Source organism: Gymnogyps californianus, chromosome 1, assembly GCF_018139145.2.
Source record: "Gymnogyps californianus isolate 813 chromosome 1, ASM1813914v2, whole genome shotgun sequence".
Lineage (NCBI taxonomy): Eukaryota > Metazoa > Chordata > Aves > Accipitriformes > Cathartidae > Gymnogyps > Gymnogyps californianus.
This window is the reverse complement of record NC_059471.1, coordinates 122,040,442-122,064,898: the sequence shown is the minus strand read 5'-3', so window position 1 is coordinate 122,064,898 and position 24,457 is coordinate 122,040,442. Positions and strand designations below refer to the sequence as shown.

The 24,457-nt window shown below is 40.1% G+C and overlaps 1 protein-coding gene across 3 annotated transcripts in view; it reads left to right on the top strand.

The window, feature by feature from the left end:
• The window catches only part of BBX (BBX high mobility group box domain containing), a 146,821-nt gene that overhangs the window by 101,182 nt on the left and 21,182 nt on the right, over positions 1-24,457 (top strand). Inside the window, exons 6-11 of one of the 3 annotated variants that reach the window (XM_050894680.1) lie at positions 2,656-2,736; positions 10,384-10,464; positions 13,819-13,899; positions 16,107-17,025; positions 17,913-18,051; positions 21,370-21,443. In XM_050894680.1, the coding sequence (XP_050750637.1) occupies positions 2,656-2,736; positions 10,384-10,464; positions 13,819-13,899; positions 16,107-17,025; positions 17,913-18,051; positions 21,370-21,443 (1,375 nt within the window). Of the gene's footprint in view, positions 1-2,655; positions 2,737-10,383; positions 10,465-13,818; positions 13,900-16,106; positions 17,026-17,912; positions 18,052-21,294; positions 21,444-24,457 lie in introns of all 3 variants that reach the window. The other 2 variants (XM_050894689.1, XM_050894696.1) reach the window with 2 other exon arrangements.

Sequence of the window (24,457 nt, the reverse complement as noted above, 5' to 3'; positions counted from 1 at the left end):
GAGATGTTGAGGATGTTTTATTATGGCAGGACGTGAGATGTATGCAATGGCACTATCTGTGCATCCATTCCCTCCGGTAATTATTTTAAGGCTTTGATCAGGTTCAGCCTGGCAGAGGTTAGAAGTCCTGGAGATAATAAATTTCCCACAAGTCAGAAGTGTGTGGGGAGCAGCAGAGTAGAAGAAACAAGCTCAAATTAGTGCTTCTGTCAAGCAAAGACAACAGCATTAACTTTTTAAAGGTAACAGAAATTGGTAGGAAAAGTATGGTTGTTCTAACCACAAAATCGCCTCTGAGTTACTGGGCACGAGCAATCTGTCCTTTGCACACAAAGCTGTAGGAAACTGTGCTTCGCACCTTCCACGGCTTGTGGTTCCTGTACCACAAGGTGAACAAGCTGTGCCTGAACCCCTGGCACTTGGCCTCAGAGGCAGTGAGGAGGCTCGTCCTCCCTCTCTGTGCCCGCCTGGGGAGCAAGTGCCTTACGGCACTTGTGTTGCAGGGGCTGAGCCGTAATAGCCCCTCTCAGGAGGGCTTCTCCGCTCCCCCACAGTGCTCCTGGGGTGGCACAAGTCAATGGCTCCTAACTCAGAGCTGGTTTGTGCCGTGCCAGCTTGGGCGTGTGTTGGCACGTTCATGTGGATGTGCCCCGAGATCGGCAGAGGCAGCTGTGAAGCCACAGTCTCCGTTATGGCGGGTGGGCAGAGTTCAGGCATGCGTGGCCCTGCAGCGCCTGCCTCGGGGAGCAGAGAGGTTTCACACGGCTTCCTTGTTCACATCGCTTCTCCTAAGCAAAGTAGTGCCCTTTCATACGGCACATTGAATAGGCTCCGCTTGCGAACAAACTGCTTCAATAGACACCACAAACTAAGCTACGTACGGCAGCTGGTCGAACTGCAGAAAATTTAAGATATATGGGGAGCCAAATCCCAAATTTGGTTATTCCTGGGAGAATCCCACCAGGGAAGTAGACTGAAATAACCAAATGAGTGCTCAGACATGCAAGCAGCATCCTTATGGATTTCACACCAGTGCAGAGACTTGGACCCTTCAGAGATGGGTCTTGCTCAACAGCAGCAGTATTGGTGTGCATCCCGGCTACAATCCACACCATTGCAGACATCTTAAACAGATCATACAGAAACATGAGAAAAGCAGTAATAAACATTACATCAGTGAAAACAGTAACAAACGATTGAAAAGGCAAAAGACAGGCATTAAAAATACATTCTTTGTAAACCTTTGGGTTGGTATACTGCCATAGTACACTGATAAAACATCCTGCTTGGCGTTTAATAAATATAATGGAAGCATAGATCATAGGAGGCACTGTTACTGCTTGGTTTTATGGCAGGGAAGAAACAAGTTCGACTGTGTACGTAAGCAAATAGTCGTGTGCTGTAGTTCCCCTTGGCCTTGTGGGTTGCTACACTTGGATTTAGTGTTTTCAGGGGAGTATGGGTAGCAGATTCCTGAAACAAAATGCCACTGGTGCTATTGCAGTGCTTAAGCATCTCAGACAAACAGCAGCAGGAGCAGCAGTACAAACTGCATGTGCTGTAGGCCTGCTTATTCTTGTGGTGCTTTGTGCTTACCAGCAACAGATGCAGTTGCTAGCTAAATCTCATGTGTGCATTCACTAATAAATGCTATTGACATACTTGTTTTGGTAATAAACAAAAGAAAAAACACATTTGCATCAAAATGTTTTAAATAAACTGAAATTTCATGGAAAAATTGAAAATTGTTAGGGGAAAAAATTTCCATCCTGTTAATTTTCCTAAAATCCCACAAAGCCTGCTTCCTTTTTTCTGTTTCCTGTAAGCCATGTTACGTACCTTATTTTATACTAACAGTACCTCATGCTTCTAGGATTTACACATGTAAATCTTTTACACTCAAATGTGACATTTAATGAATGTATCATATTTGATACAATTCCTTTACAGAATGATGCTTGATTAACACATTTCTGGCTAGTAAGAATAGTACGACTAAGCTCTGTTAATTCGAATAAGGCTATTGTTTTTGAACAGTCATTTCTTTGTATTTTGATTTCAAAAGTTATGCTTTCTTGCACTGCTTCTCATAAGCACCCCTAAATGGATATTTAGGTATATTATTTGAGCAATTTTAGGCTTGTAGTACCCTTAACTACTTATTTTCATGCTGTTAGGTGATTGGGGATTATTTTTCTAATAAGTATTTCTGTCACTTAGCAACTCTCAATGTCTTCAAAATAATTTTTTTAGCTTCTAAGTAATTTTCTTATTCAGAATGGTAGTACAAATTACAGATAGAGCAGTGTTGATAGCATCACCAATACAAGGTAGTTGTAGTAGCCCAATATCATCAGTATTCTGTTGCATAAAACTCTTTTGCAAAGTTTGGAATTACAGAAGAAAAAAAAAATTCCTGGTATTCTTGTGGTCTTCCTTCTTAGATGATTTTCAAATGCATTAAAATGGGTGCTGAACTATGTTTTCACCTATAAATTTGATTTAACTGGTCCAAGACTATGAAACATTAGATTGCCCATCTTCTCTTAAACACTGCTTCTTGTTACTGCTGCATGGTATTTTGTTTTGCTCACTGTTGTTCTTAGCTTGAAAAAAGCACCTTTGAGGTCTTACTCTGCACACTCCTTGTTTCAGGTTTCCTCGAGTACTTGCCAATCTGATGCAACTAATTCTACGGAAGCCTGTCAGAAGTCATCGTTGTTTCAGTTTGCGGAGGTGAGTTTCTTTAAAAAGAGTTGTCTTCCTCAGTGTTTCCTTTTAAGAAGCATCTGATGTTCAGCTGAAAGAGAAATCAAAAATCTTTAACTAAAATTCATACTTTTTATTTTTTCCTTCTTTTTGGGTTTATGGTACTGGATCATTTATCAGGTAGATAGGTCAGACTTGAAGTGCAGGAGAGTGTGTTTAGGAACATGGTGGAAACCTGGTGCAATAATGGAGCTGTGTTTTAAGCAGTAATTTAGAGACATCATTCCTGCACTTAGTTTTAAACTAGAGTCTTACTAACTGAAGTTTTAACTGTGTATTTGGATGTTACATTATGTCCTTTATCTATTGTGGCTGCTCCATAACTGGAGTTCTGGAATTTCCAAAATCTTCTGCTGTTCTATAACCACCAAATAGCTCTATGCAACTATGCTTTAGTTTTGCAAAGTACAATATTTTTGTCAACATATTTCCAGTTATTGCTAGAAGTGCAACTGTGGTGGTTGTTTTTTTTTTTTTTTAAATGTACGCTATTTCATCCGAGTTTTAATGGATTCCATTGACATAAATAACACGACAAGAATGAGGTTGCAAGGAATCCTGGTCCTCTGCAAGCATCACTTGCTTGTTGGTATCTTTCCAACTTTTGAAATGGTCATAATCGTGACATGTATTTAGCTGTATAAATATTGATTATACAGGACACTGGGTGGTGTTTGAGTAAGCGCATATGGAAAGAAATTTTGTCATAGCAGGGGCTTCTTTTTATTACCTGTTTTCACACCAGCTGTGAATCTGACTCCCGTGTCTTTAATATTCATTGCTGTGTGCACGTTCATACTCCTCCCTAAACGTATTCACTTATGGAGCTGATGCATTGCAATCCTAGCACACAGAAGATATGATTTTTTTGTTTTGTTTTGTTGTTTGTTTGTTTGTTTTAACATCAACCCACAAGACCTTGAGTTCCAACTTAAGATCTGAGGCTTTCAAAATGTATTAGAAATAAATTAAAGCACTGATCCTTTATTTCTGATTAAAGGTAATGGCCAGAGTGAAGTACATAACCTGTAATTAGGCTCTTAAACAGCCTGCTGGCTTTTATTGTTAGGAAGAGGAAATGCCTGGTGTGCCAGCAATGAAAAGCAATACTTAGAAGCTTCTTAAAATTGGTTAATTCTAGTGTCACTTATGATGCTTCTATGGTAATAATTCAACATCCATCTTCCAGTACTTCTAAGATGCTTTTGTATACTTATACTGTCAGTTGAGCAATGTCACACTTTGTATAGTTCCTCTTGATAATGGTCTGTTTCTTGAATTTCACTGCTAAATCTTTTAAAGAGTAAGACAAATACCAGTTCATTTAATTGTTTCAGTTCATTTTACAGTGCCCAAGCAGGAAAGTGCTAGAGCCATGTGGTAGCAGGCAGGAATTGTGTTGTGTGCTGCAAGATACGGTCTTGCTAAGGGCTTGTGACCGCTGGCTTTTCCTTACCCATCGAAGAAGAACTTCAGTGGGTGCCAGGAAACAAGCTCATCTGCACTGCTAAAACATGCGGTTTAGAAGTAGCTCGCTGCTGATCAGTAATTAGAAATGCATGTTAGCTAGTCTTACTTTTCAAGGATGTTAAACAGCCTGTAGTGAGGCTGCACCTAACCAGTGCATGGTAGGTATGTGTGTCAATGGCAAAATAATTGGTACTTGTAGCAAGGTCTAACATTAATCAGAGGTGTCATTTGCGACAAAAAATAATTGACACAAGTTAAACAGTATAAAATGCAGTTACCTTAGTGTCTGGGATAGATCTGGTCTCTCAAAGTACCTGCACGCATTGTGTCCCCATCCACGCTTACCTTCCTTGCTAAGTAGTAATTTGTGCTCTATCAGCACCATCATTCTGCAGTCTCAGGTCTTTCACTGAACTGTGAAACACAATATAGTGTTAAGTTTTTGTTGCTAACCCTGTTTTGACATATCAGCGGGCAAATAAAAGCCCTTCAAAAAAGTCTTAGCCTGTTCTGTTGATCCTAGGAAACATTTTCCTTGTGAAAAATAATTCAAGCTCACCATTTCGCAGATCACCCATTTATGTGTCTCCTGGAAAGCAGATACTGTTCTTTGTACGAGTGTGCTGGGACTCGTTTGCATGCTCTTACATACCAGGAGTCTTTCTGTATGATGGATCAGAAATTTAGCACGTTGAAGTTTGATATTGAAACTGAAGAGTTAGGTAATACAAACGTAATTGTTTTCCTGACAGATCTCTTCAGGCACATCACAGCCTGGAGTCCCAGGAGCTGTAAAACAAACAGAGGGGTCTGTGTTGTTTCAGTTTGCTGAGGTATAACGGCTGAAATATGGTAGGGGAGGATGGGAGGAAGCAAGGAACCAATAAGAGTTGTCACTGAATGGCTAAGCACCCTGTCTTATAAGGGATTCCCATCAGTAGATGTGTATCTTCATGACAGCATTATGTTAAGAAAGTTGTGGAGGGAGTAACTAGTGATTGGACCAGATGTTGGCCAGTTCTACCAGCTGTAGCATACACAAAAGATACTGTGTTTGTGAACATTACCTGGCCTTCTATACCAAAGCACCACTGCAGACATATTTTCCAAATGGCCTTTTAATTTACATCTAGGAAAACAACAAATAAAAGACATTCTGAAATGATGCTATGCACTGCCTATGGAAGAGGCTGCAGCAGTGCAAAATGGCAACTGCCCTAGGGGCAGGAATTCTTTGAAAAATAACCTAGCAGGTCAAAGGAAGCTTATCACAACAGCTACAAGGATATGTAACAACATGGTTAGGTGGTGACTTATAAAGCCTATAAATTACCCATAAGTATGTAAGCTATCCTCCTTCCTCCATGTATTGAAGATTTGTAGTTCTTAAAGATTGCTTTTAAGAATTTCTTCTCCCATGTGTTTAATGTGCCTCTATGAATTGACTTACCACACATATACTCTTCTTGCCCATTTGGGGGAGTCTGGTACTGCTTGCAGAATCAGTTATGCTAAAGGTATATTCAGGGTGTGTCTGAAAAGACCGGGATTGGAGCTGGTGCTATTGTGGAGGAGCATGATGGGATGAAAAGATACCCTGTTTGTTATTCTGTGTGCTTACGGAGGTTTGACTACATACAACACACTTCTTTCCACTAAATGTTAAGCTAATTGTGTACTTTTAGCTGTGTACTAAAAACTGTGTGGTTTTAGCTTGACTAGGATAGGCCTTGATGTATTTATTAGGAGGCCCAATTAAGAAAAAACAATTTACTGATTCAGGTGCCATAAAATACCCGACTACAAACACCCCTATAAAAGATACAATAGAGTTAATATCTGTAATCATGAAGATGTTTTCATATGTGCCACCTTTTTTTAAAGTTACAAGTAAACTTGGAAACTCCTTTCGAGAAAATTAGTGGAATTGAGCAGGATGAAGCCGTGTGCTGAAGCCAACCTTTTAAACCAAGTAAAAGAGATAAGCTGAAGAACATTTCTTGTGAATTTTATTGCAAAATACTGCACGAGTGAATCTGCTTAGTTTCCAAAATCTTAGCCATCTTACATTTTAATTAAACAGCAATTTTAGATATCTGCAGAGTTGAACAGGGTGTGAATTGCCTTTAGTACAGCATTTTCAAATTGTCATGTAAAACCTGACTTAGCCATACTTTCAAAATTTCACAGAACCTAAAATAATTTCCTCTCCTAATTGAACAAACAACAAAATGACAAACCTGAAAATTGTCATACGGATGTGACAGTGCATTGAGTTGCATACCACTACACTGAGCCAGCTCATTTGGCACACTGGAGTGCATGTATGAATCATCGAATGTTTGGTAGAAGAGGTGCATAGAAAGTTAATTAGAAACTGGTGAGGACAGTTTTAAAGTCAGGGTTAATCTCTTTTTCTTGTAAAAATATTGAAACGTGTGTGCAGTCTGGAGGGGGTTGTATTTTTTTTGGTGTGTTTTTCAGTGTCTGGAAATAAGGGACAGAAATTTGGAAAAGCAAAAAACAAAACACACACCACTCCCCCCTCAAAAAAACAAACAAACAAACAAAAAACAACCCTTGTTGGCAGTGGTTATTCCTCCTGTGTTGTACTGTTGTTGTGAAACCTTAATGGCAGTGACTAACACCATGTTTTATCTATCGCCATAGAGAAATGGCATTTTTTTAAGATTGCAGCCTAATTTCATTTAGGTTGTTCCAGGGAAAAGTATTGAGCATGCTACAGAACCTCTTGAAGCTTTCTCCCCCCACTATTAAAGCTGCTTGTGCTCTTTCAAATATAAGGGCTTTCAGTTGCACAGGGTGTCTTTGTCAAGTTTGGCAAAAATCCCGTTCCTTACTGTGCCACTTCTTACTGGGTCCTGTCTATATGAACGCATTACTGCATTTAGTAAGCTAAATTATGGTAAGCAATTTGCAGTAGGCTGCTGTCAGCAATGTACGCTGCTACAAAAGAAAAAAGGGAGGGAGAAAAAGTAGTTATTTAGCCAGTAGCCAAGTAGAACTGTGAAGAAATGCAAAGTGTGCTGTGGTCTGATGTGCCTGGAGACTTTTGGCAGCCATCCCAGCTCAGTTTTGGTTCTGGCTGGGTGTCCTTCATATGTTCCCTTTCTCTTCGCCGCCTTTGTGGCAGGGTGAGTAAGAGTGCCTCTTTGTGAAGACAGCGATCCCATTGAGTAGATTTGTCATTTAAAATGAACACCTTTAGCCCAGGAGTACAAGTGCCCTGTCACTCAGAAACAGCTCGTTATATGTAGACATAGCATAGGATTCTTTTCATCTTTACAGCCTCAGTTAGCCTGTCATCTGGTTGTCTGTCCCAAGTGCTATAGTCGTCAATTAAAGCTGTTGAGGATACGGCTAATGAGGCCTGCCCAGTGACTTGCCACAGACGATGAATATCCCGGGAGTAAGACTTCGTTGGGTCCTGTGGCTGCGCAGGCAAGCGCCTTGGAGGTCTTCAAAGATGATGTGACATCCTCATAAGAGTTTTTTTTAAGTTTGGAGTGTTGCCAAGTTACACTCTTGGCTTTCTCATTCTGCTCTGATCTTGCAAATACTTGGTCCTACTTTTGTCCTTCTCATTTGTAGCTTTATGGAAAGCCATTATATAGGCCAGTGATTTCTGAGCAGTGGGCTGTTCCTTAGCACGGTGGCTATTTGCAAGCTGTCTGCTCACATGGGCTGGTTGCTGTCATCCTCCCTGCCATGTGAGGGAAGCAGAGCAGATGGGACCCATTGCTCTCTTGGTCTTACTGGATGTGTGTTTGGCAAATGCGAACAGATGGTGATGACTGCTTCGTTGAGAAGAAACAAGAGTACCTCTTAGATTAACTAAGCTAAACTCTCATCTGTTATTAAACAAAGAAAATGCTTCTGGAGAGTGAAAGCAATAAAATTGCTAGTTTAACCATCTTAAAAACAAAATTAAGCCAAAACCCCCAAACTCTTCACTTTCAGCTGCTTTTCTGAAGTTTTTCTCTAGGTGATTTAATCAAAAAAACAATCACATGCAGCATGCAACAAGGTGGAATTTTCTTTGCTAGTCCAGCAGGTTACTATCATTTAAGAAAAATGCATGCCTGAGGATGATTTTGTCCTTGCTGCATTCTCACATACTCACTTTGAGCGGGCTTGCGGGCAACCCTTTCTGTTTATTTCTGTGCTGAACAGAAGGTTTGAATCCAAAACTTTTGGTCAAAATGCCTTGAAATAAGGGAGTGTGAGAGCTAGTCAGTATCTTTTCTTCCAGCCTTCCCATAGGTAAAGCTGTAATCTTCCCAGGTAAAGCTGTTACATAAAATAGATGAATATCTTTGCTGTTTGCCTATATACTGAAATTATTAAATATCTGTATTGAAGTGAAATGCCTATTCTAGGAGGGAAATGAAAAAGTGGTACCATGGCACATGCTTCTTATGCAAACCAGAATGTAATATAGTAGCTAAAATGCTGACCTGCAATAAAAGATAATAACTTGATCCTAATGATCCCCAAGTTAAACCTCTACATAAGAAGGGGCTATTTGTGGTTGTAGTACTGCTGGTTCTGATTATTCTAATTAAAACTGGAAAATGGTGTCAAGACAGGGAATGAGATCTGTCATCTCACTGAGAGCTGATTGATCAGCCATCCTCTTCTGATGTTTGGCCGGCAACTTCAGCAGAATGAATTATATGTTTATGTCTCTTGCAGTTTGTTTTCTTGACTATGAAGAGAATTTTTTTGCTGAAGTGAAATGTTGGCTTCCTCTCTTTCTGTTAGTACTACAAAGATCTCACTTGCATTTTGTTAGGAGCACCCATTCTCTTGTCAAAACAAAATTCTTTACTCTTGCCTCACATTGTGCATCAGGAGGCAAGGTATGCCTGCATGTTCTCAGGTTATACTTCAGTGTGCAGGTGTTTTTCTGTCCCTTTTCTGCCATTCATATTGCACTGAAAAAATCATTAAGAGCTGAGAAATTGTTACAGTAGAAAGATAAAAAGTTGAGGCGCTGTTCCTGCGAAGTGCAGTGTACAATATCACTTACTCCAGTGGGGTCCTGAGCAGGTTCACTGAACTGTCTCAAAGCAAAACTAGGACTTTGAATTATTTTAGTTTAATATTAAAAATTACTATTAATGAAAATTCAAGTGCTATTCACCATATTTTCAATGGCTTGCAGTAAAATGGATGTCCTGGATTTTGGCGGGGGGGGTGGGGGGGTGGTGGCAGCAGTGCAATGAATCTCCTTGACAATTGAAAAGTAAACTCTTCAAATAATCTAGTTCAAAAGAAGGACATTAAATATAAAGAGAAAGGCTAAGCTGATAATTTTTGCATCTGAAAGATCATGGTCATAAGCGTGATTTTTGTGATGAGGCAGATGCCACGGAAACACTGGTGGTCTTGCCCCTAATCTTAGGGCTTTTCAAGGCTTCCAGGTCAAATACTACCATGTAATGCCATGCCAAAAAAGATCAAATATGAGAAATAACGATTAATTCTTGCGTTGGTGAACTCATAATGCTGCACTTGGAAGCAGGTCAGAAAAAATTTGGCTGTAAAAGCAATTCCCTGAAGTGTGGTGGTAGTTATTTACTCAGTGCTGGTGCTGCCACACCAACATCTGTTTAGAAGGCTAGATTTGATCTCCAGACATAAGGTCTTATCTCTTTTTGCTACCTAAAGTAAGTGAAACAAGCAGTGCCTGTGAGGACAAATGTTTCTCTTCTATATCTAACCGAATGGGAAATACTGCCCAGGCTTTCTGGGAGGATTTTATTTAACCTTGACCACCACAGTTCATGTTTTTAAGCAACAGCTATGTCTTGTTCACTTAGCCACATAGAACACATGGCATGATAGAATATTAGCTGTGGACAATACAAACGTAGAAGAGAATCCATGAGCCTAATCTAAGGAAGAAATTCTGTATTTCCTTGTATCCTGCTGACTTCTAAATGCCCGTTAAGTGTTTCTTGGATGGGATTGCCTATCTGAAGTAGGGCCTTCTGCCAGAAAGACCTAAAAGTAACTGATTTAACTAACTCCTTAATTTTTTCATTCTTTTTCTCCCTTCCTTTCTGTCTTTCCTGTGTGCCACTGAAATATTTTCTCCTCTGTTCGTTTAAAACCTAGATCTCATCAAATACTTCCCAGTTGTCAAGTCCTGAGCCAGTAAAGCACTGTGGGAAGTCGGCACTCTTCCAGTTGGCAGAGGTAAAGTTATACCCATTAGCGTCACAATGGGAAGATGTGTGTATCTTTTCCCCCAAAAAGTATGAATGGTGTAAGGTTTGCTCTAGCATCAAATTTGATATTTCCAGAAGCATAAATTAGTAAATAATGGAATAGCAAGAGAATTAGGCAGCGGCAATGGCCCCAGGGACCTAGCTTTTCTTTATACACTTGTTAATGTGCATAGTTTCTTGGAGACTGCACAGAAAAAGTTACCCTTCTTTTTAGAAAAATTAGCCTTATAACTATAATAAAAACAATGCTCAGGACAATAGTAAAGACAAGAGACAACGGCATTCTTCTTAATGAGGAGCTGGATACCAGGATTCAAAAAGTAAAGCTTTGGTTATAAGGACTGAAAAGTGCATTACTGAATCCGCGACCAAGAATAAGAAAAGAAAAGTAGCCTTTGAGATCATCAGTAATCTGTATGAAGAGTTGGAAGTTGAAGCAGTGTATTAAGTTCTGAAATTGGCAGCTGTCAGCAGTAATCAAGAATACTAGGTCAGATTTCCCAAAAGTCCTAGAAATTCTCTGAGTCTTAAATATAACCTTGTAGAGGTCTCCTCCTTGATATGGATGAATCACTCAAAAACCTTTGAGGCTTGGTGTGCAAATACTGTTCTTTTTGATGATTGAAAGATGAAGATACATGCTATATTCCAGGTAAATAAGGGAGGATGCTAGCACCTTACTTGTACACTTTTTTTGCTTGTTTTGTTTTGTTTTTTTTTTTTTTTCAAAATCACATCCTATTTCAGTGAGGAAAATGGTTCTCTGGATCCCATCTAGTGGCATCCAGCCATATATTCTTACTGGTGAGGTTAATCCCTCTCAGGGAAAAAAAGACAGAGATTGGAAGCACTGAAGTAAAAGTTTTTCATGCCTTGCTCCATGGATAGTAATGCTACTATCTTTATAGGAACTTACATGAGTGGAAGAAAACCTGCCTTACCCTACAGGCAGTCCCTGGCAGTAGTAGAGTTTGTGGGTGTGTGCTACGTTGTCAGCAGCACCTATGCAAGGGTGATCACACCTAACTGTGATCAGTGATCCATAAGGGCATTTGACTGTTGCAGCCCTGGGACAGCAGAAAGGCTGGTAGTATTTAGTCAGGGACACTAGAAGTTTTTGAGGTGTCCCCTTACCGGACAGCAGCAGGCTTTGAGTAGTGCTGTTCTGGGGTAAGGCTGTTCCTCAGCGGAGCCTGACTGCTGGAAGTCAGCATTAAAAGTTGTGATGTGACTGTGAAGCTTGCGAAGCCCTAATTTGGGGGAAGGACAGGTGCTTGTTCACAGGAGTGCAGAGTTTGTACTGCAGTTGGCAGAAAAAGTGAAGCTAAGTCTGGCAGCATGACGTTTGCATGTTGGACAGGTTTCCGTGATCTCTCTCTCAGTGATTGCTCAGATGGATTCCTACAAGCTTCATTTAATATACAAAATGAATGTTAAAGGCTCTGACTCAAACTGAGAAAAGCATGGCACATGTGCTAAGCACATTATCCTTGTCTCTAGCTCTTGCAGGACGTTAGTGCTATCGATTCTTTTTTTTTTTTTCTTTTCTTCCCTCCCCAGTTTTGGACATCTCTCTAATATTGGATTATAATTGGATAAATAAAATGTGAGAGATTCAGCTTAAGTTTTCAGATAGCAGTTCAGGACCTGGTTTGGAGCATCCCAAATAAACTGTGTTCATTATCACCTCGAGGGTGTCTTAGGTTTGCAAGTTCGTTTGGCAGACATCTGTGCCATGCCACTGTAACTCCAAACCGCAGATGCTGTGCACTGGAGGGGACTGGACTGCTGTGTCCATGCTGCTGGCATGGCAGGGGTCTGGCGCGTGGGAGCCTGTCTGCTTCAGCACACCACACTGCTCTGCTCCTCCTTCATCTCTCCTGCTATGTGGACTAACCAATTTTATCTTCTCCCCCCCCTCCTTCCCTATGCCTTCCTTTTTGATATTTCACAGTATTTCACAGATGGTGATAAAATAAAATGCAGAAGTGGGTTAAATTATTTTCTAAAAAATTCTGAGAATTTCTAAGTTTCTAAAAGTGGCTGGAGCAGCTGCTCTGCAGTCTGAAGCCTGGGAGGCTGTTGCTGATCAGCTCTGCTGAGTCTTTTGCTGTGCCTAAATGCATGCTTTGTCTTTAGCCTTCAGTGTGGAGGCATGAGAGTGAAGGGAGGCAGTGGTGGGGGTGCACATCACCTCCACAAGGCAAGGAGGCCATTTCTGGCACAAAGTGCTAACAGCACTAACAAAGCTTGGCTGTAAGCAACATTTGGAGACTTGAGCTGTAATGGTCAGAGCTTGGGAGATGCTGTGAAGAGCTGCAGCTTCCAGGAGACACAGAGACAGCATTGTTAACCTTTTTTGTTTACTTCCTTTACGGCAATGATGGGTTGATTTCTGCAAAATCAACTTTGTGGGCCCACGTAGGTTGAGAGCAATGAAAACTGAGTTTGGGAGGATAGGGGGAGCTAAAAGGTTATAAACACTTTAGTTCCCCAGTCCCTAGAACTCCACCTCTTTCTAAGGAAGCAAGTATAAGAAACCTGCAAGCCTGATCAGAGATTATGGGATATGTCCTTTAAAATAGAACATTTTCTTCTCCATACTAGTGGCCAATCCTGAGACTGATGCTTTTAATTTTTTAGAAAAAGACTGTTTCTTTGCACCTAGCTCAAAACTGATGCAAAACACTACAGTATTGAAGAGGATCACGGCCTGATACAGGAAAAAGATTCTGGAGAATAATCAGCTACCTGCTTGCCAGACAGCCTCCCGTACTCTGAGGAGTAGTAAAGGTTACCAAAGGCTTGAGGGCTCCTACTTCACTTTGGTTTCATAGCATCTCTTTTATATGAGTCCTATAGGACACCAACAGGCAGTGCCACAGCCTGACAGGAGTAACCTTCTTAAGCTATGACAGTGAAATGATTTTGCAATCAAATGTCCAACTAAGCCTTCAAAAACACTACCAGCTGGGTTGCATGCTGGTGTAGATTGGTCCTTAGCCACTGGAGTCTATTCATGTGTGAGAGAGCATGTGCTTCAGTTCATCCTACTCTTCAAAGGAGTCCTGACAAGAAGATACCCAGATCTGCAAATACCTTTTAGTGTCCAGTGGTGTTATCCACCGGAGCAATGGTAGAGCAGGGTTTTATTTTTAACAGCATGCACAGGTCTGCACTTCTTTTTCAATATATAATCTTATGAATGAATTTTGGGAAGAGGGAGGAAACAATCCGTTCAAAAGCTGTGTGGTAAACATAAAAGAATTGTTCTGGTAAAAGAATGTTGGGTTTTTTTTCTCCCCCTCTTTTTTTTCTTCAGATTTCTTCAAGTACATCCCATTCAAGTCCTTCTGATTTAACAAAACAGTGTGGAACATCAGCATTATTTCAGCTGGCGGAGGTAATATTAAAACACTGGTGACTAATTACCACAGGTGCAGTGGGGCGGAGAAGTTAATGATGTTGATTGCCAAAGTCTGGGAAGCGGAATAGTGCTACAGCTATAATTACGCTATTGCTTATAGAAGCATAAATTATCATGGCTTGGGTACCACAAGTCAACATTTCCCCAGACTAGCCATCAGCTTGGAGGTTTCTAAGAGTCTGTGCTGCAGCTGAGAGGTACCAGGCCGTGATGGCAAAGGGACTTTCCAATCACCGTTGAAATTATTTCAATTCCTTGTTTTAGGGTTTAGGGTTTTGACTGTTTGGTTTGGCCGGAGGGCACAAGGAGTTGAGAGAGAAGGACTGGGTTAGTCTGTTACTCAGATTAGGGCATTGCCATTACAAATTCCTGTTAAAGGTCATTAGTTACTTTCATTTATTTTTGCTTTTCATGCCTACTGTTTTTTGAAGTGGGGAATAAACAGGTCAATAACTTCTATGGAAACTCTGCTATGATACTCTCAGCAGATCCTCCTTCTGGTAACAGTTAAAACCAATGGCATCTTATTGAAATGTTGTATTTCTTTTGTTTCTAAGCTTTTTTTTTTTTTTAAGCTTTCCCAATCTTAAAGACTGTGAATTGCAACTTTATTTAGAGCTCACAAAACAGAAGTTGCTTTTTTGTAGCCACATCCGTAGCTCTCTGTACTATTGGCTACTGCAGAAGAAGGAAAGGTGTAAAGAAAAAAAAAATCCATTGGTGAGGGGTGTGTGTTGAATTGACAAAATATTATTACTGTCCAATGAGTTGCATTTTAAAGATTGATCTTTAGCTTTTGAAAATCACAGGCTGTGTTTACATTGCAGTGCAGTAAAAAAGTCACAGAAGTACCTTGGTACCAAGAACCCACCTGAGCATAGTTGTGGGGTTCTCCTCTGCATAATTTAACCTGCTTCCTAATAGACACTGTGCTGCCCAAGCTCCGGTGTTTCCAGTGCTTGACCTGAACCAGATCAGGAGTTTCTACCCTGTGCAGCAAGAATTTCAGAAACTTAGTACAAAGCATTCTGTCATTGGTGTTATGCTCATACATATATTGGTGTAAGAGATATTTTTAGTTTGCAAGGAAAAAATGCCTTGCTGATTTGAGAAATCTAAAATTGACCTAAAGAGAACCCAATGATCTGGAAGGTACGTCCATACTGACCACATGGCCTGTGGGCTGAGCTGCAGGATAGGGAAACTCCTGATGTCTGGCTCAAAGCAAGCCTCTTCCATCTGGTTTCGCTCCAGGTGGCTGTTTGGTTGACATTTGTTTTAAAAACAAAATAGCACTGGGAATTCAGCTTGGGGGCTTTGAGAGGGAGAGTTAACAAGAAGAAAGCATGTCTTCCCAAGTGCAACTGCTTGGTGCTGTGAAGGACCACACTCTGTAGCAGTGTCAGCATAGCTTACAGGTGATCCAAAACGGAGAGCATCTCTCAAGTCAGTGCTGCAGGAACATGGCAGTTTGAGGACCTTTTTACAGCTCTTTTTTTGAATATCACTGTTCCTCAGACAGTATGAGGGTTTTGGTTTCCATTAATGTTGTCTCCAGGAGGAGATAACCATGGCAACCACTGCTGCTTTGCAGTTCTTTGCAAAATAAGTCTGTGACATGAGAAGAAAGATTTGGAAGGCTTTTTTACTACCTTCCAAATTATTTTGCACATTCAAGTAAAAGAAAATAATCTCGATTACTGAGGTTCAATTACCCCCCCTCCCCTTCAGGGTCATTTGGAAAATGGAAGAAAGAATTGTATATAGGACATTTGGGAGTTGAAGGGGGTATGGATGTGAGATTTCAAGTAACTTGTCTGTGGCAATAGTGAGAGATACTATATTGTTCCATTGCATTCAGGGTATTCTGAAAATCAATCTAGCAGTGGGTTTCCAGGTTATATAAAAGGCACTTAAAGGATCATGGAAACACCACTGAGATCAGTTGGAGTCTTTTTCTATTAGAGCAGTAGAACCCGCGAGCCTCATTCTAGCACTTAGCCATCATCACATCGCATCAGTTTCAGTGGGACTTCAGTGTGTTTTTCAGTACTGTCCTTTAGCATAGTTTGCTTTCCTGAACTAAGATGCCGGAAAGATTCCTTGTGTAATGCTCCTGTTAATATTAAGTGATGTTAACAGTTGATGTTTGTTTCATGGGACTGTTTTTAAACTTGTTTTAGATGTGCCTTGCTTCAGAAGGAGTAAAAGTGAAAGAACCTGGGAACACAAAAGTGGAAGCACCGGAAGATGTGGGAGGAGAAGTTCCAGAGGAAATGGAAGTAGAAGAACTGGAGAAAACAACAATAAAAGACTCCTGTAAAGGAAAACTAGAACAGTCAGAGAGAGAGAAAATGCAAAACCGGGATGAGACAAAAGCTGAGGAATCAGAAACTGCAAAATGCAGAGATTTTACTAGTCTTGCAATGGAGAACAGTCCTTTTGAGAGAGATGATAACACAAAGGATCACATGTGCTGTTCTCCAGAGCTTTCAATGGCTGACATGAATATCCTCGGGCTAAAGCCAGAAAAGATAAAGAAGAAAAAGAAAAAAAATAAGTTGGACCGGCACACAAATGAAAAATCCACCCCCAAGAAACCTTGTAAAAAGAGGCAGTCCTCAGAGTCGGACATTGAAAGTGTAATGTATACAATTGAAGCCGTTGCAAAGGGGGACTGGGGTGCTGAGAGACTTGCGGAAACTACCCGCAAAAAAAACCGCCCTGTCTCAAATGTGAAGGGAAGCGTGTTGGATACAAAATCACCAAAGAAAAAAGTGAAATCAAAAGAGAAGAAAACATCAAAGGAGAAAGCCACGGAGACCACCAAAGAATCAAAGCCTCCTGATTTCCTTAGTATTGCAGCCAGCAAGGAAGTACCGTGTGAGGCTTCTGATAACATTAAAGTGGAACCACTGACCCCAACAGAGGAGGTGGTACCCCAAAGCTTACCAGGACAGGTCAAAACTGAGGACAGTGACTGTGTTAAAAAGATAGAAACCTGTGGCTCCAGGAAATCAGAGAGATCTTGCAAAGGTGCTCTTTATAAAACTCTGGTGTCAGAGGGCATGCTCACATCTCTGCGCGCTAATGTGGACAGAGGTGGGTGGCTTTGAGTGTTTCATTTACAGCATGGACCGCAAAAGCCTGTCTGGAGTGGGAGGAAGAGCAAAAGTCCGTGTTTAAGTTGGAGTTTGAGCAGTGTGTGATGGGAATGCTGTGTCTGGTCACCTGAGATGCTGGGGGCAGGTGGAGGGGACGGACTCCATGGTCCAGGGCAGGTCTTCTGGAGTCCTGCCGACTGTGTTCCTACTTACCTCACAAACTCTTAACCTCTCCCTTTTTGTCTTTCATGATCTGAGATTTAGCTTTTTGACTGAAGGCTTTGTTGGTTAATTTGTCAGCCTGCTGATAGATTATGCAGAACTTGTGTTGTAGGTAACCCTGAACAATTAGCTTGTTTCTATATAAACAACTCTTGTGCTTGTGAGCATAGTTCTCAGTCCTACAAGAGGCAAATGTGTTGTGCTTTTGCTTTGGTTGTTAGTTTTGCTGTAGGTGGTGATTGAGAGCTCTTTACCTTGTGGAAGGATAAATTTGAGATAATTTCTGGAGGCTTTCAGTGAGATGTCTTGAAATGTATTTTTCCGGTTAGTAGGTTTATGTGTGTAATTAGAACAGCCAGAAAAGAAAAAGATGTTTGTAATTTAGGGAAGTTTATTACTGTAAATCTACTCATCTCTTTCTCCTCCTTTATACCTTGAGAAATCCTGACTTTAGAGGTAGTATAAAAACTGGGGGGGGAGGAAATAGTTGCCAATATCATCATTATCCAGTTATAAATAAATAAATAAATGTTTTGTAACCCCTTCAAGAAGGTCAAGCATCATAAGTTGCAGTACTGAAAGGGTACACAAGTTCCTTCTGAACCCACTTCGTTTTGGCACATTTTTCTAAAGATGAGAAACAATTTTCTGCTTTTGTCACAGGAAAAAGAAGCTCAGGAAAAGGCAACTCCTCAGATCATGAAGGATGCTGGAATGAAGAAAACTGGGCTTTTTCCCAAAGTTGGACAAGTGGGAGCAAAAAACTGAAGAAGCCTAAGCCAAAGGAAGAGTTTGTTTTTGGGTAAGTTGCAGCTTAACACTGTTCAAAGTTTTAGTTAGGTCAGCCTGGTAACTTAAGAGTGAGTCCTCCTCATTGCAGCTAAGTGAACTGCATCCAACACCCAAATAATCACAATGAGACAGAATTCCTGAAAATTACAAACCCCACTGGGCTGGGTCATGCTCTAGATACTTGTTGTTTATATACCAAAGTAGTTCCTTTGAGGTCTTTTCTGGTTTACACTACTGTAAACAGATTTGAATGACATTATTTGCTCACTTTTAAAAATATGTGCAATATTTACCTGCTCAAGAGGTGGTGAAGAGGGTTACTTCTATTTTCAGAGCACTTCACAAGCAGTATTTAAGGTTCTGTGTAGGTGTTCAATCATCATAAACAGAATTAGACTAGAAAGAATAGATCTGTTTGCCCACTGGGAGACATTGCTTACAGAGGAAGAGTAAACATTGTTCTAATATTGGCAAATAAGTATGATAATATATCATTTTGCCATTGTAGAGACAAGATATTTAAACTGTTCATGTACACTGTGAAGAAATTAAATATGTCACAAATGCATTAAAATTTAGCAAGGCTACACAGAATTACTTTTCTAGTATATGAATAACAATTTTTGTCAGAGTATTACAGATTTATGTAACTGCAGGCATAGTTGTTAAATCTGCTTAGCCATTCATATTTCCTTGCAAATTCTTGAAGACTTCCAATTATCTGAATTCAGAGGGTGAAAATGAATTAAAAAGGAGTAGATTTTCCATACTTCATGCTTAAAATTGTAATATGTTTCTTTTGTGCAGGCTTGCGGTAGTCTTTTTTTATAACCTAGTCTATGTGAAATTTAGCTGCAGCTCACTTCACAGCAAAGATATTAAATAGATAAAAATCTCCAAGTCTTGTTTGCTTGGAATAGTAAAGAAAAATTAATGGAACACTTCTTGTATTTTTAGTGCATTGTATATAAGTTTTGTAAATATTTTTTAAATTTAAATTGAAAGATTAAAAACTTTTCACACCTAATGGTGTGAAAACTGAATGCATCTCCTAGCCAAAAAACCAATGTAGTTAGAAATGATTTATTCAGAGTAGCTAGGAAAATTGTGTAAATAATTAATTCATTCGACAAATACTGTTCTACCATCATTAGCTGGCTGGATGGGGAAAATACATATTTGCCAACCTTGCTTCTGCATTCAGTCGTGTTATTAATGAATATTATTTAGTGAATGCTGTAAAGGCAGAATCAGTAATTTGCGGAGCATAAGTGCTGGAGGAGGTATCCATTATCCCTGTTCATTGCACTACCTGATCTGGCTACTTGAAGAGCTGGTTTTACTTCTACCGGCTCCTCTTTAACTCTTTCTGCTCCCATCAGCATTACCTTTCAGCCTCATTTTGTGTGTGTGTAGGGGAGAGGGTCCTCACCCCTTTGGAATTATGTCTTTCTCCCCGTGTCCTCTTACCTTCTCCATGAGTAGTTGCCCACACTTCCCCTATGGTCCCTGTCAAGTGTGCTTTGTCCATGTGCAGCCCACTCCTTTGCCAAGCAGTGCTCTGCCTGCATGTATCTCCTGGCGGGACTAGGCTGTACGGCGTGAAGACCTCAGCTCAGCTACCTGTGTCTAACCAGGCTTGTGAGATTCTCTGAAAATTCATGACATGTGATGATTTTTTTATTTTTTTTTAATAATTAATGGCTGACATAGTGATAGCAGCACTCTCCACTGCCTCCATGTTGCACAAGCTATAAATTACTAGCCAGGATGGCAGCTCATCTGCTTTCAGGGTTAGGCCTTCCTAATTAGAGCTGCAACCCCACATATGCCCTTGGGGCAGGAGAGGAGGCAGGTGGCAACAGGCAGTGTGAGAGGAGCTGGGGCAGAGGATGGAATTGCATGACAGCTGTCAGAGCAGAAAATCAGCTTGTTATGTGGTTGTCAGGTTGTGTGGAAGAAAAAGCTAGCAGTACCGAGCACCACTAATGTCAGATGTCTTTGTGATTTAAAAACACAACAAAACATGCACGCGCGCACACCAAAACAAACAAACAAACAAACCCCACCATGCAGCAGTCTGCCAAGAGCCAAGGCTGTATTTTAAGATGGAAGATTGCTTGCCGAAAGAAGTAATGATTACAGAGATAAAATGAAGTATCATTCTGTGTACCAAAGCTTTCAGAATGCAATTTGTTTGAAGTGCTGCTTCAGAGAGCAGAGAGAAATGCCATGTTTCTTGTGATACTTCCAAGTGTACAGTGTGTAAGGGCCATTCCTCCAACAGTCATGCCAACTTTTGTCAAGTTCAGGTTTCTGTACCAAACAGAATTAAAGACGAGTAGAAAATGTCATTGTTCCCCTGTCATTGACGGTGCTATTTATAATATGCCTAGCTGTGCTCACTGCCTTTTATTAAAATACAGTTCCTTCCTATGCTCCTGCCTGGCTGCAAAAATTTGCTGGAACAGAGTGCTTATGCAAGCCAGTATAGTCATTACAGCCAGAAATGTCATGCCGTACCATCCTGTTCGAGTGGTTTGTTTTCATCTGGCTATTAGGAATAACAATACCGTGTCTGTTGACTTCTTGAGTTTTAGGTAATCTAGTTACAGTCATTCAGGTTGGGCTGAAGTATGAGGGATGTTGGGTTTCGTGAAAGCATGAGCTAGTTGAATTTTTCATCTCGCAACAAATAAAATATGAGGGAAGAAAATATAATCCCCCAGAACAAATACAAAGCTAATTCCCACCCCAAAGCATCAAGTTTTAGAATATCCCCAGAAGATTGAATAGTTTGACATTTTTCTTCGTTTGAATTGTTGTTGTTTTCATTCTGGTTGTAAGGACTTTTATGTGAAGTTATTTTATTGGGTTTTTTTGTTTATTTATTGGTTTTATTGTCTTTTTTCATTCCCCTCAGAACAGACAAATCTCCTGTATGAATCTGTGCAGCAGAGCTAAATATCACCAGTATGACATTGATTTATTTATTTTTTCCAATTTTAATATCTGCAACTAATGTAATCAATTTGTACTGAGTTACAAATGCAGAAGCTGGAGTGTACATTCTCATCCCAAAGTTGGATTAATATATACTAGTTTGATGTTTACAGTGTGTGTGCGCTTATCTCTTTCCCTCTCTCTATATATAGATAGGTATGTATATACGCACACATGCTCCTAAACAATACATTTTTTTTCTCCAGAAACAGAGTTACAGTTACTTTGATTGGTTTTCTTTCCCCTTTAGCTTAGCAAAGTTGGAAGAAGAATTTGAAAAGAAATTCAACAGCCTCCCTCAATACAGTCCTATTACCTTTGACAGGAAAAATTCAGCTGTTCCAAGGAAAAAGAGGAAGGTTGGAAGCAGCTCATCCGAACAACCAAAATCCAGCAAAGGTAAATTACCATGTGCAATACATTCTTAAGCAACAACAATGCTACGACAAGCTCAGGAATTTATACGTTCTTACTTTACTGTTATATGTGAAAAGTGTGAAGTCAAAGAAAGCATTTTTCTAGCACTGAAGTTGGTTCTCACCTGGGTTAGTTTTCAGGCTGTACTCTTGACTCCTGATTTTCATGCTCAGTACAACTGGTTAGAGTTTGTACATGAAACATATTCCTCATAGCAAGCATATTTATTTATCAAAAACATGAATATTTTTGAGGTAAGTGAATTTGACAAGTTTTCCCAGGAGAAAATGGGGAAAAATGGCAGATGATAAAAAGGTTACATTTTGTCATTTTTCAAAACATAGTTTTATGCCAGTTTGCATTTCACTGTAATTTTAGGCTCTATAAGTTAAAACATAAGATACCAGAGATGTCTGAATGAAACATATGGATTTTTTTTTTAATCAAGATTTTAACTCTCTATCATAAGTTTGGAGCAAAAATGTCCTGACATGATAAAAAAAAGGTTAGAGGACAGGAAAACCAATTCCATACTCAGCTCTGTTGCTGAGGCTCTTGGAGGGAGAAACCCATGACACATTTGGCTGTTTTATATACAGACAACCTGCGACACAGAGGTGGTAGAGAAGTGAGAATGGTAGGGAGAACTACTTTTAGACTGTGGCAAAAACACTGATGCATACATACAGTACAGAAGCATCACAAAATGGGGGAATGACGTACCAGTAATTCTACGAGACAAAAGGATGCTCAAAAGAATCCTCATTATGCACAGTTCACAATTGGAAGCTGGTTTCCTTTTCTGCTACTATGATAGTTCCACTGAGTGACAGGCTTTCAGATCTAATATGGCTATTTTAGGCAGGTGACCCTGGATTAGATCTGTGCCTTTTGAATGCTTCACAAATAATCACATTACAGTATGCAGGATTGAGCAGCTATTCTTTTCTAGTGCATGCCAATTTTGGTATTGGTTTTTGTATTTATATAATTAGATGTGGAACAGTCACTTTTGCAAAATTAGACTTGTGCTAATACCAAGTGAGTTCAGACTTCAAATGCCTTTCATTTTTTTATGGTATGTATTTGACAGAACTTCTTCAATGAGCATGAATGAATTGCTTTACAGTATGATAATACGGTGGTTAATTAAGCAACATCTGTTGGGAACAAGATCTCCTCACCTACCGTGATCCGGCAGTTGAAGTTGTAATAGCAGCTCCTTGGATTTCTCGCTACACTATTTACCTGTTCTAGTGTCTGTATGTCTAAAAATTTTGCAGGCCCTATGTTCTTTGCAAATGGCATGCTAGAATGCTACCTCAGGTCAGATAGCCCAGAACTGCATTCTGCTTTTGGCTAGGTTCATACGCAAGAGCTTCATTGTTATCCTTGTTTGCACCACTTAAAAACCTTTGGAATATATTCGGCCATGTCTCAAGGGAAGGTCAGAAACATAACTGCAGGCAGGTTACAAACCTGATACAAGTAGTTTTGCCTCTAGCTGACAATAAGGGCTCTTTAAACTAAGCCAGCTGACTTTGCACTGAAGCAGACGGTAAAGTCACATGAACTTTTCCACCAACTGAGCTGTGGGGTTGCAACAAGCAGCCCCAGGGCGGGAATATCTGATAGTGACACTGCTGTTTCTGTAGTGAACATCTAACCACAGCCCTGAACTAAATCCAGACAGAGCTAGTGATATCTGCTCCTAATTTCAACGAATCTTGAATTCACTCAAGTTAGCTGGGCAAGCTGTCAGCTTGTGTCAGTCATTCCAGCTCCCTGGAGAGTGAAGTTCAGCTCTCAAGAGGTAGCTGAAAAAACTTTCCAACAAACCTTTTTTTTTTTTTTTTTTTTAAAGAAAGATTGCTAAAAAGTAAATATTCCATGGCAATGAGTCAATTTTAATTTGTTTTATTTTGTTAGGATGCTTAAAATTAAGATGCGAGTTGTTTTGAAATGACCTGAACCAAACTGCATACAAGCAAGCTTACTAGCTTCGTAGGGAAACTGTTCCAGCTGAGCCAAACATTCATTAAGCTGAATCCTCGATTTGATTTGTGGTGTACTGACAGGCCATTCAGCCTTGTCATGCTGTTGGCTTGCCTGTGATCTGTGATGAGTCCAAAGATGGTTAGAGAATACTGACCTCCAAAGGTGTTAAGCATACAGGTCTGCATAGTAGGCTCCTGCAAGTATTGCAGGAAATGAAGATGGCATATTGTGCAAAATGGTAGAGCTTGGTTTGGAATAGTTCTCGGTTTCTTGAGTCAGCATGGTTTTTTACACCATCAGAATTAAACAAAAGTAACATGTTATTCTTGTCGTGTGATGAGCATGAACTGTGAAGGGTCAGTATAGTCTTATGGGTGTGACTGTGTTGGGATGTAGGAGACCTTAACTTTGCTCTGCTGTGCTCTGCATTACCCTGTCGTGTGGAGTTGTTTCTGCTGCTTTGCTCTTTCTTGGGGTTGTCTCTGTCTGTAAGGTAATTAGAAGAGATGTCCAGCACAAATAGTGCCTATTAGTGGTTGGGGCCTCTGGATGTTTCCAAACAACAGATACTAATCACTAGGGATAGGTTTAGTAAACACTCTTTAAAATCATTCCCTGCTTTTTCTGAATGAGCATGTGCAGGATCATAAACTTTCCAGGCATTCTCAGTTCTCAGGTAAGTACTTGATTTTTGCAGTCTATAGATCAGTGCCTACTAAATTACATTTAAAATTTGGAAAATAGGTTGGAGTGCTGCACACTAAAACTTCCCCAGGATGTTAGGTGAACAAAAATGGATAAATGTTTTTGTTTGTTAGTTTTGGGGTGTTTCCCCCTCCCATTAACTAGGGCTGTATGCCTTAATATATTTTATTTTGGAGTAAATGGTGCCAGATTGATTTTCTGTCAAATGTCATTAACCTATACCTACAAGAGGCCTGATCTGCTACCTAACCCAAACAGCCGGGATTGTCAGGATGTTTTCCTACTCCTAAGTG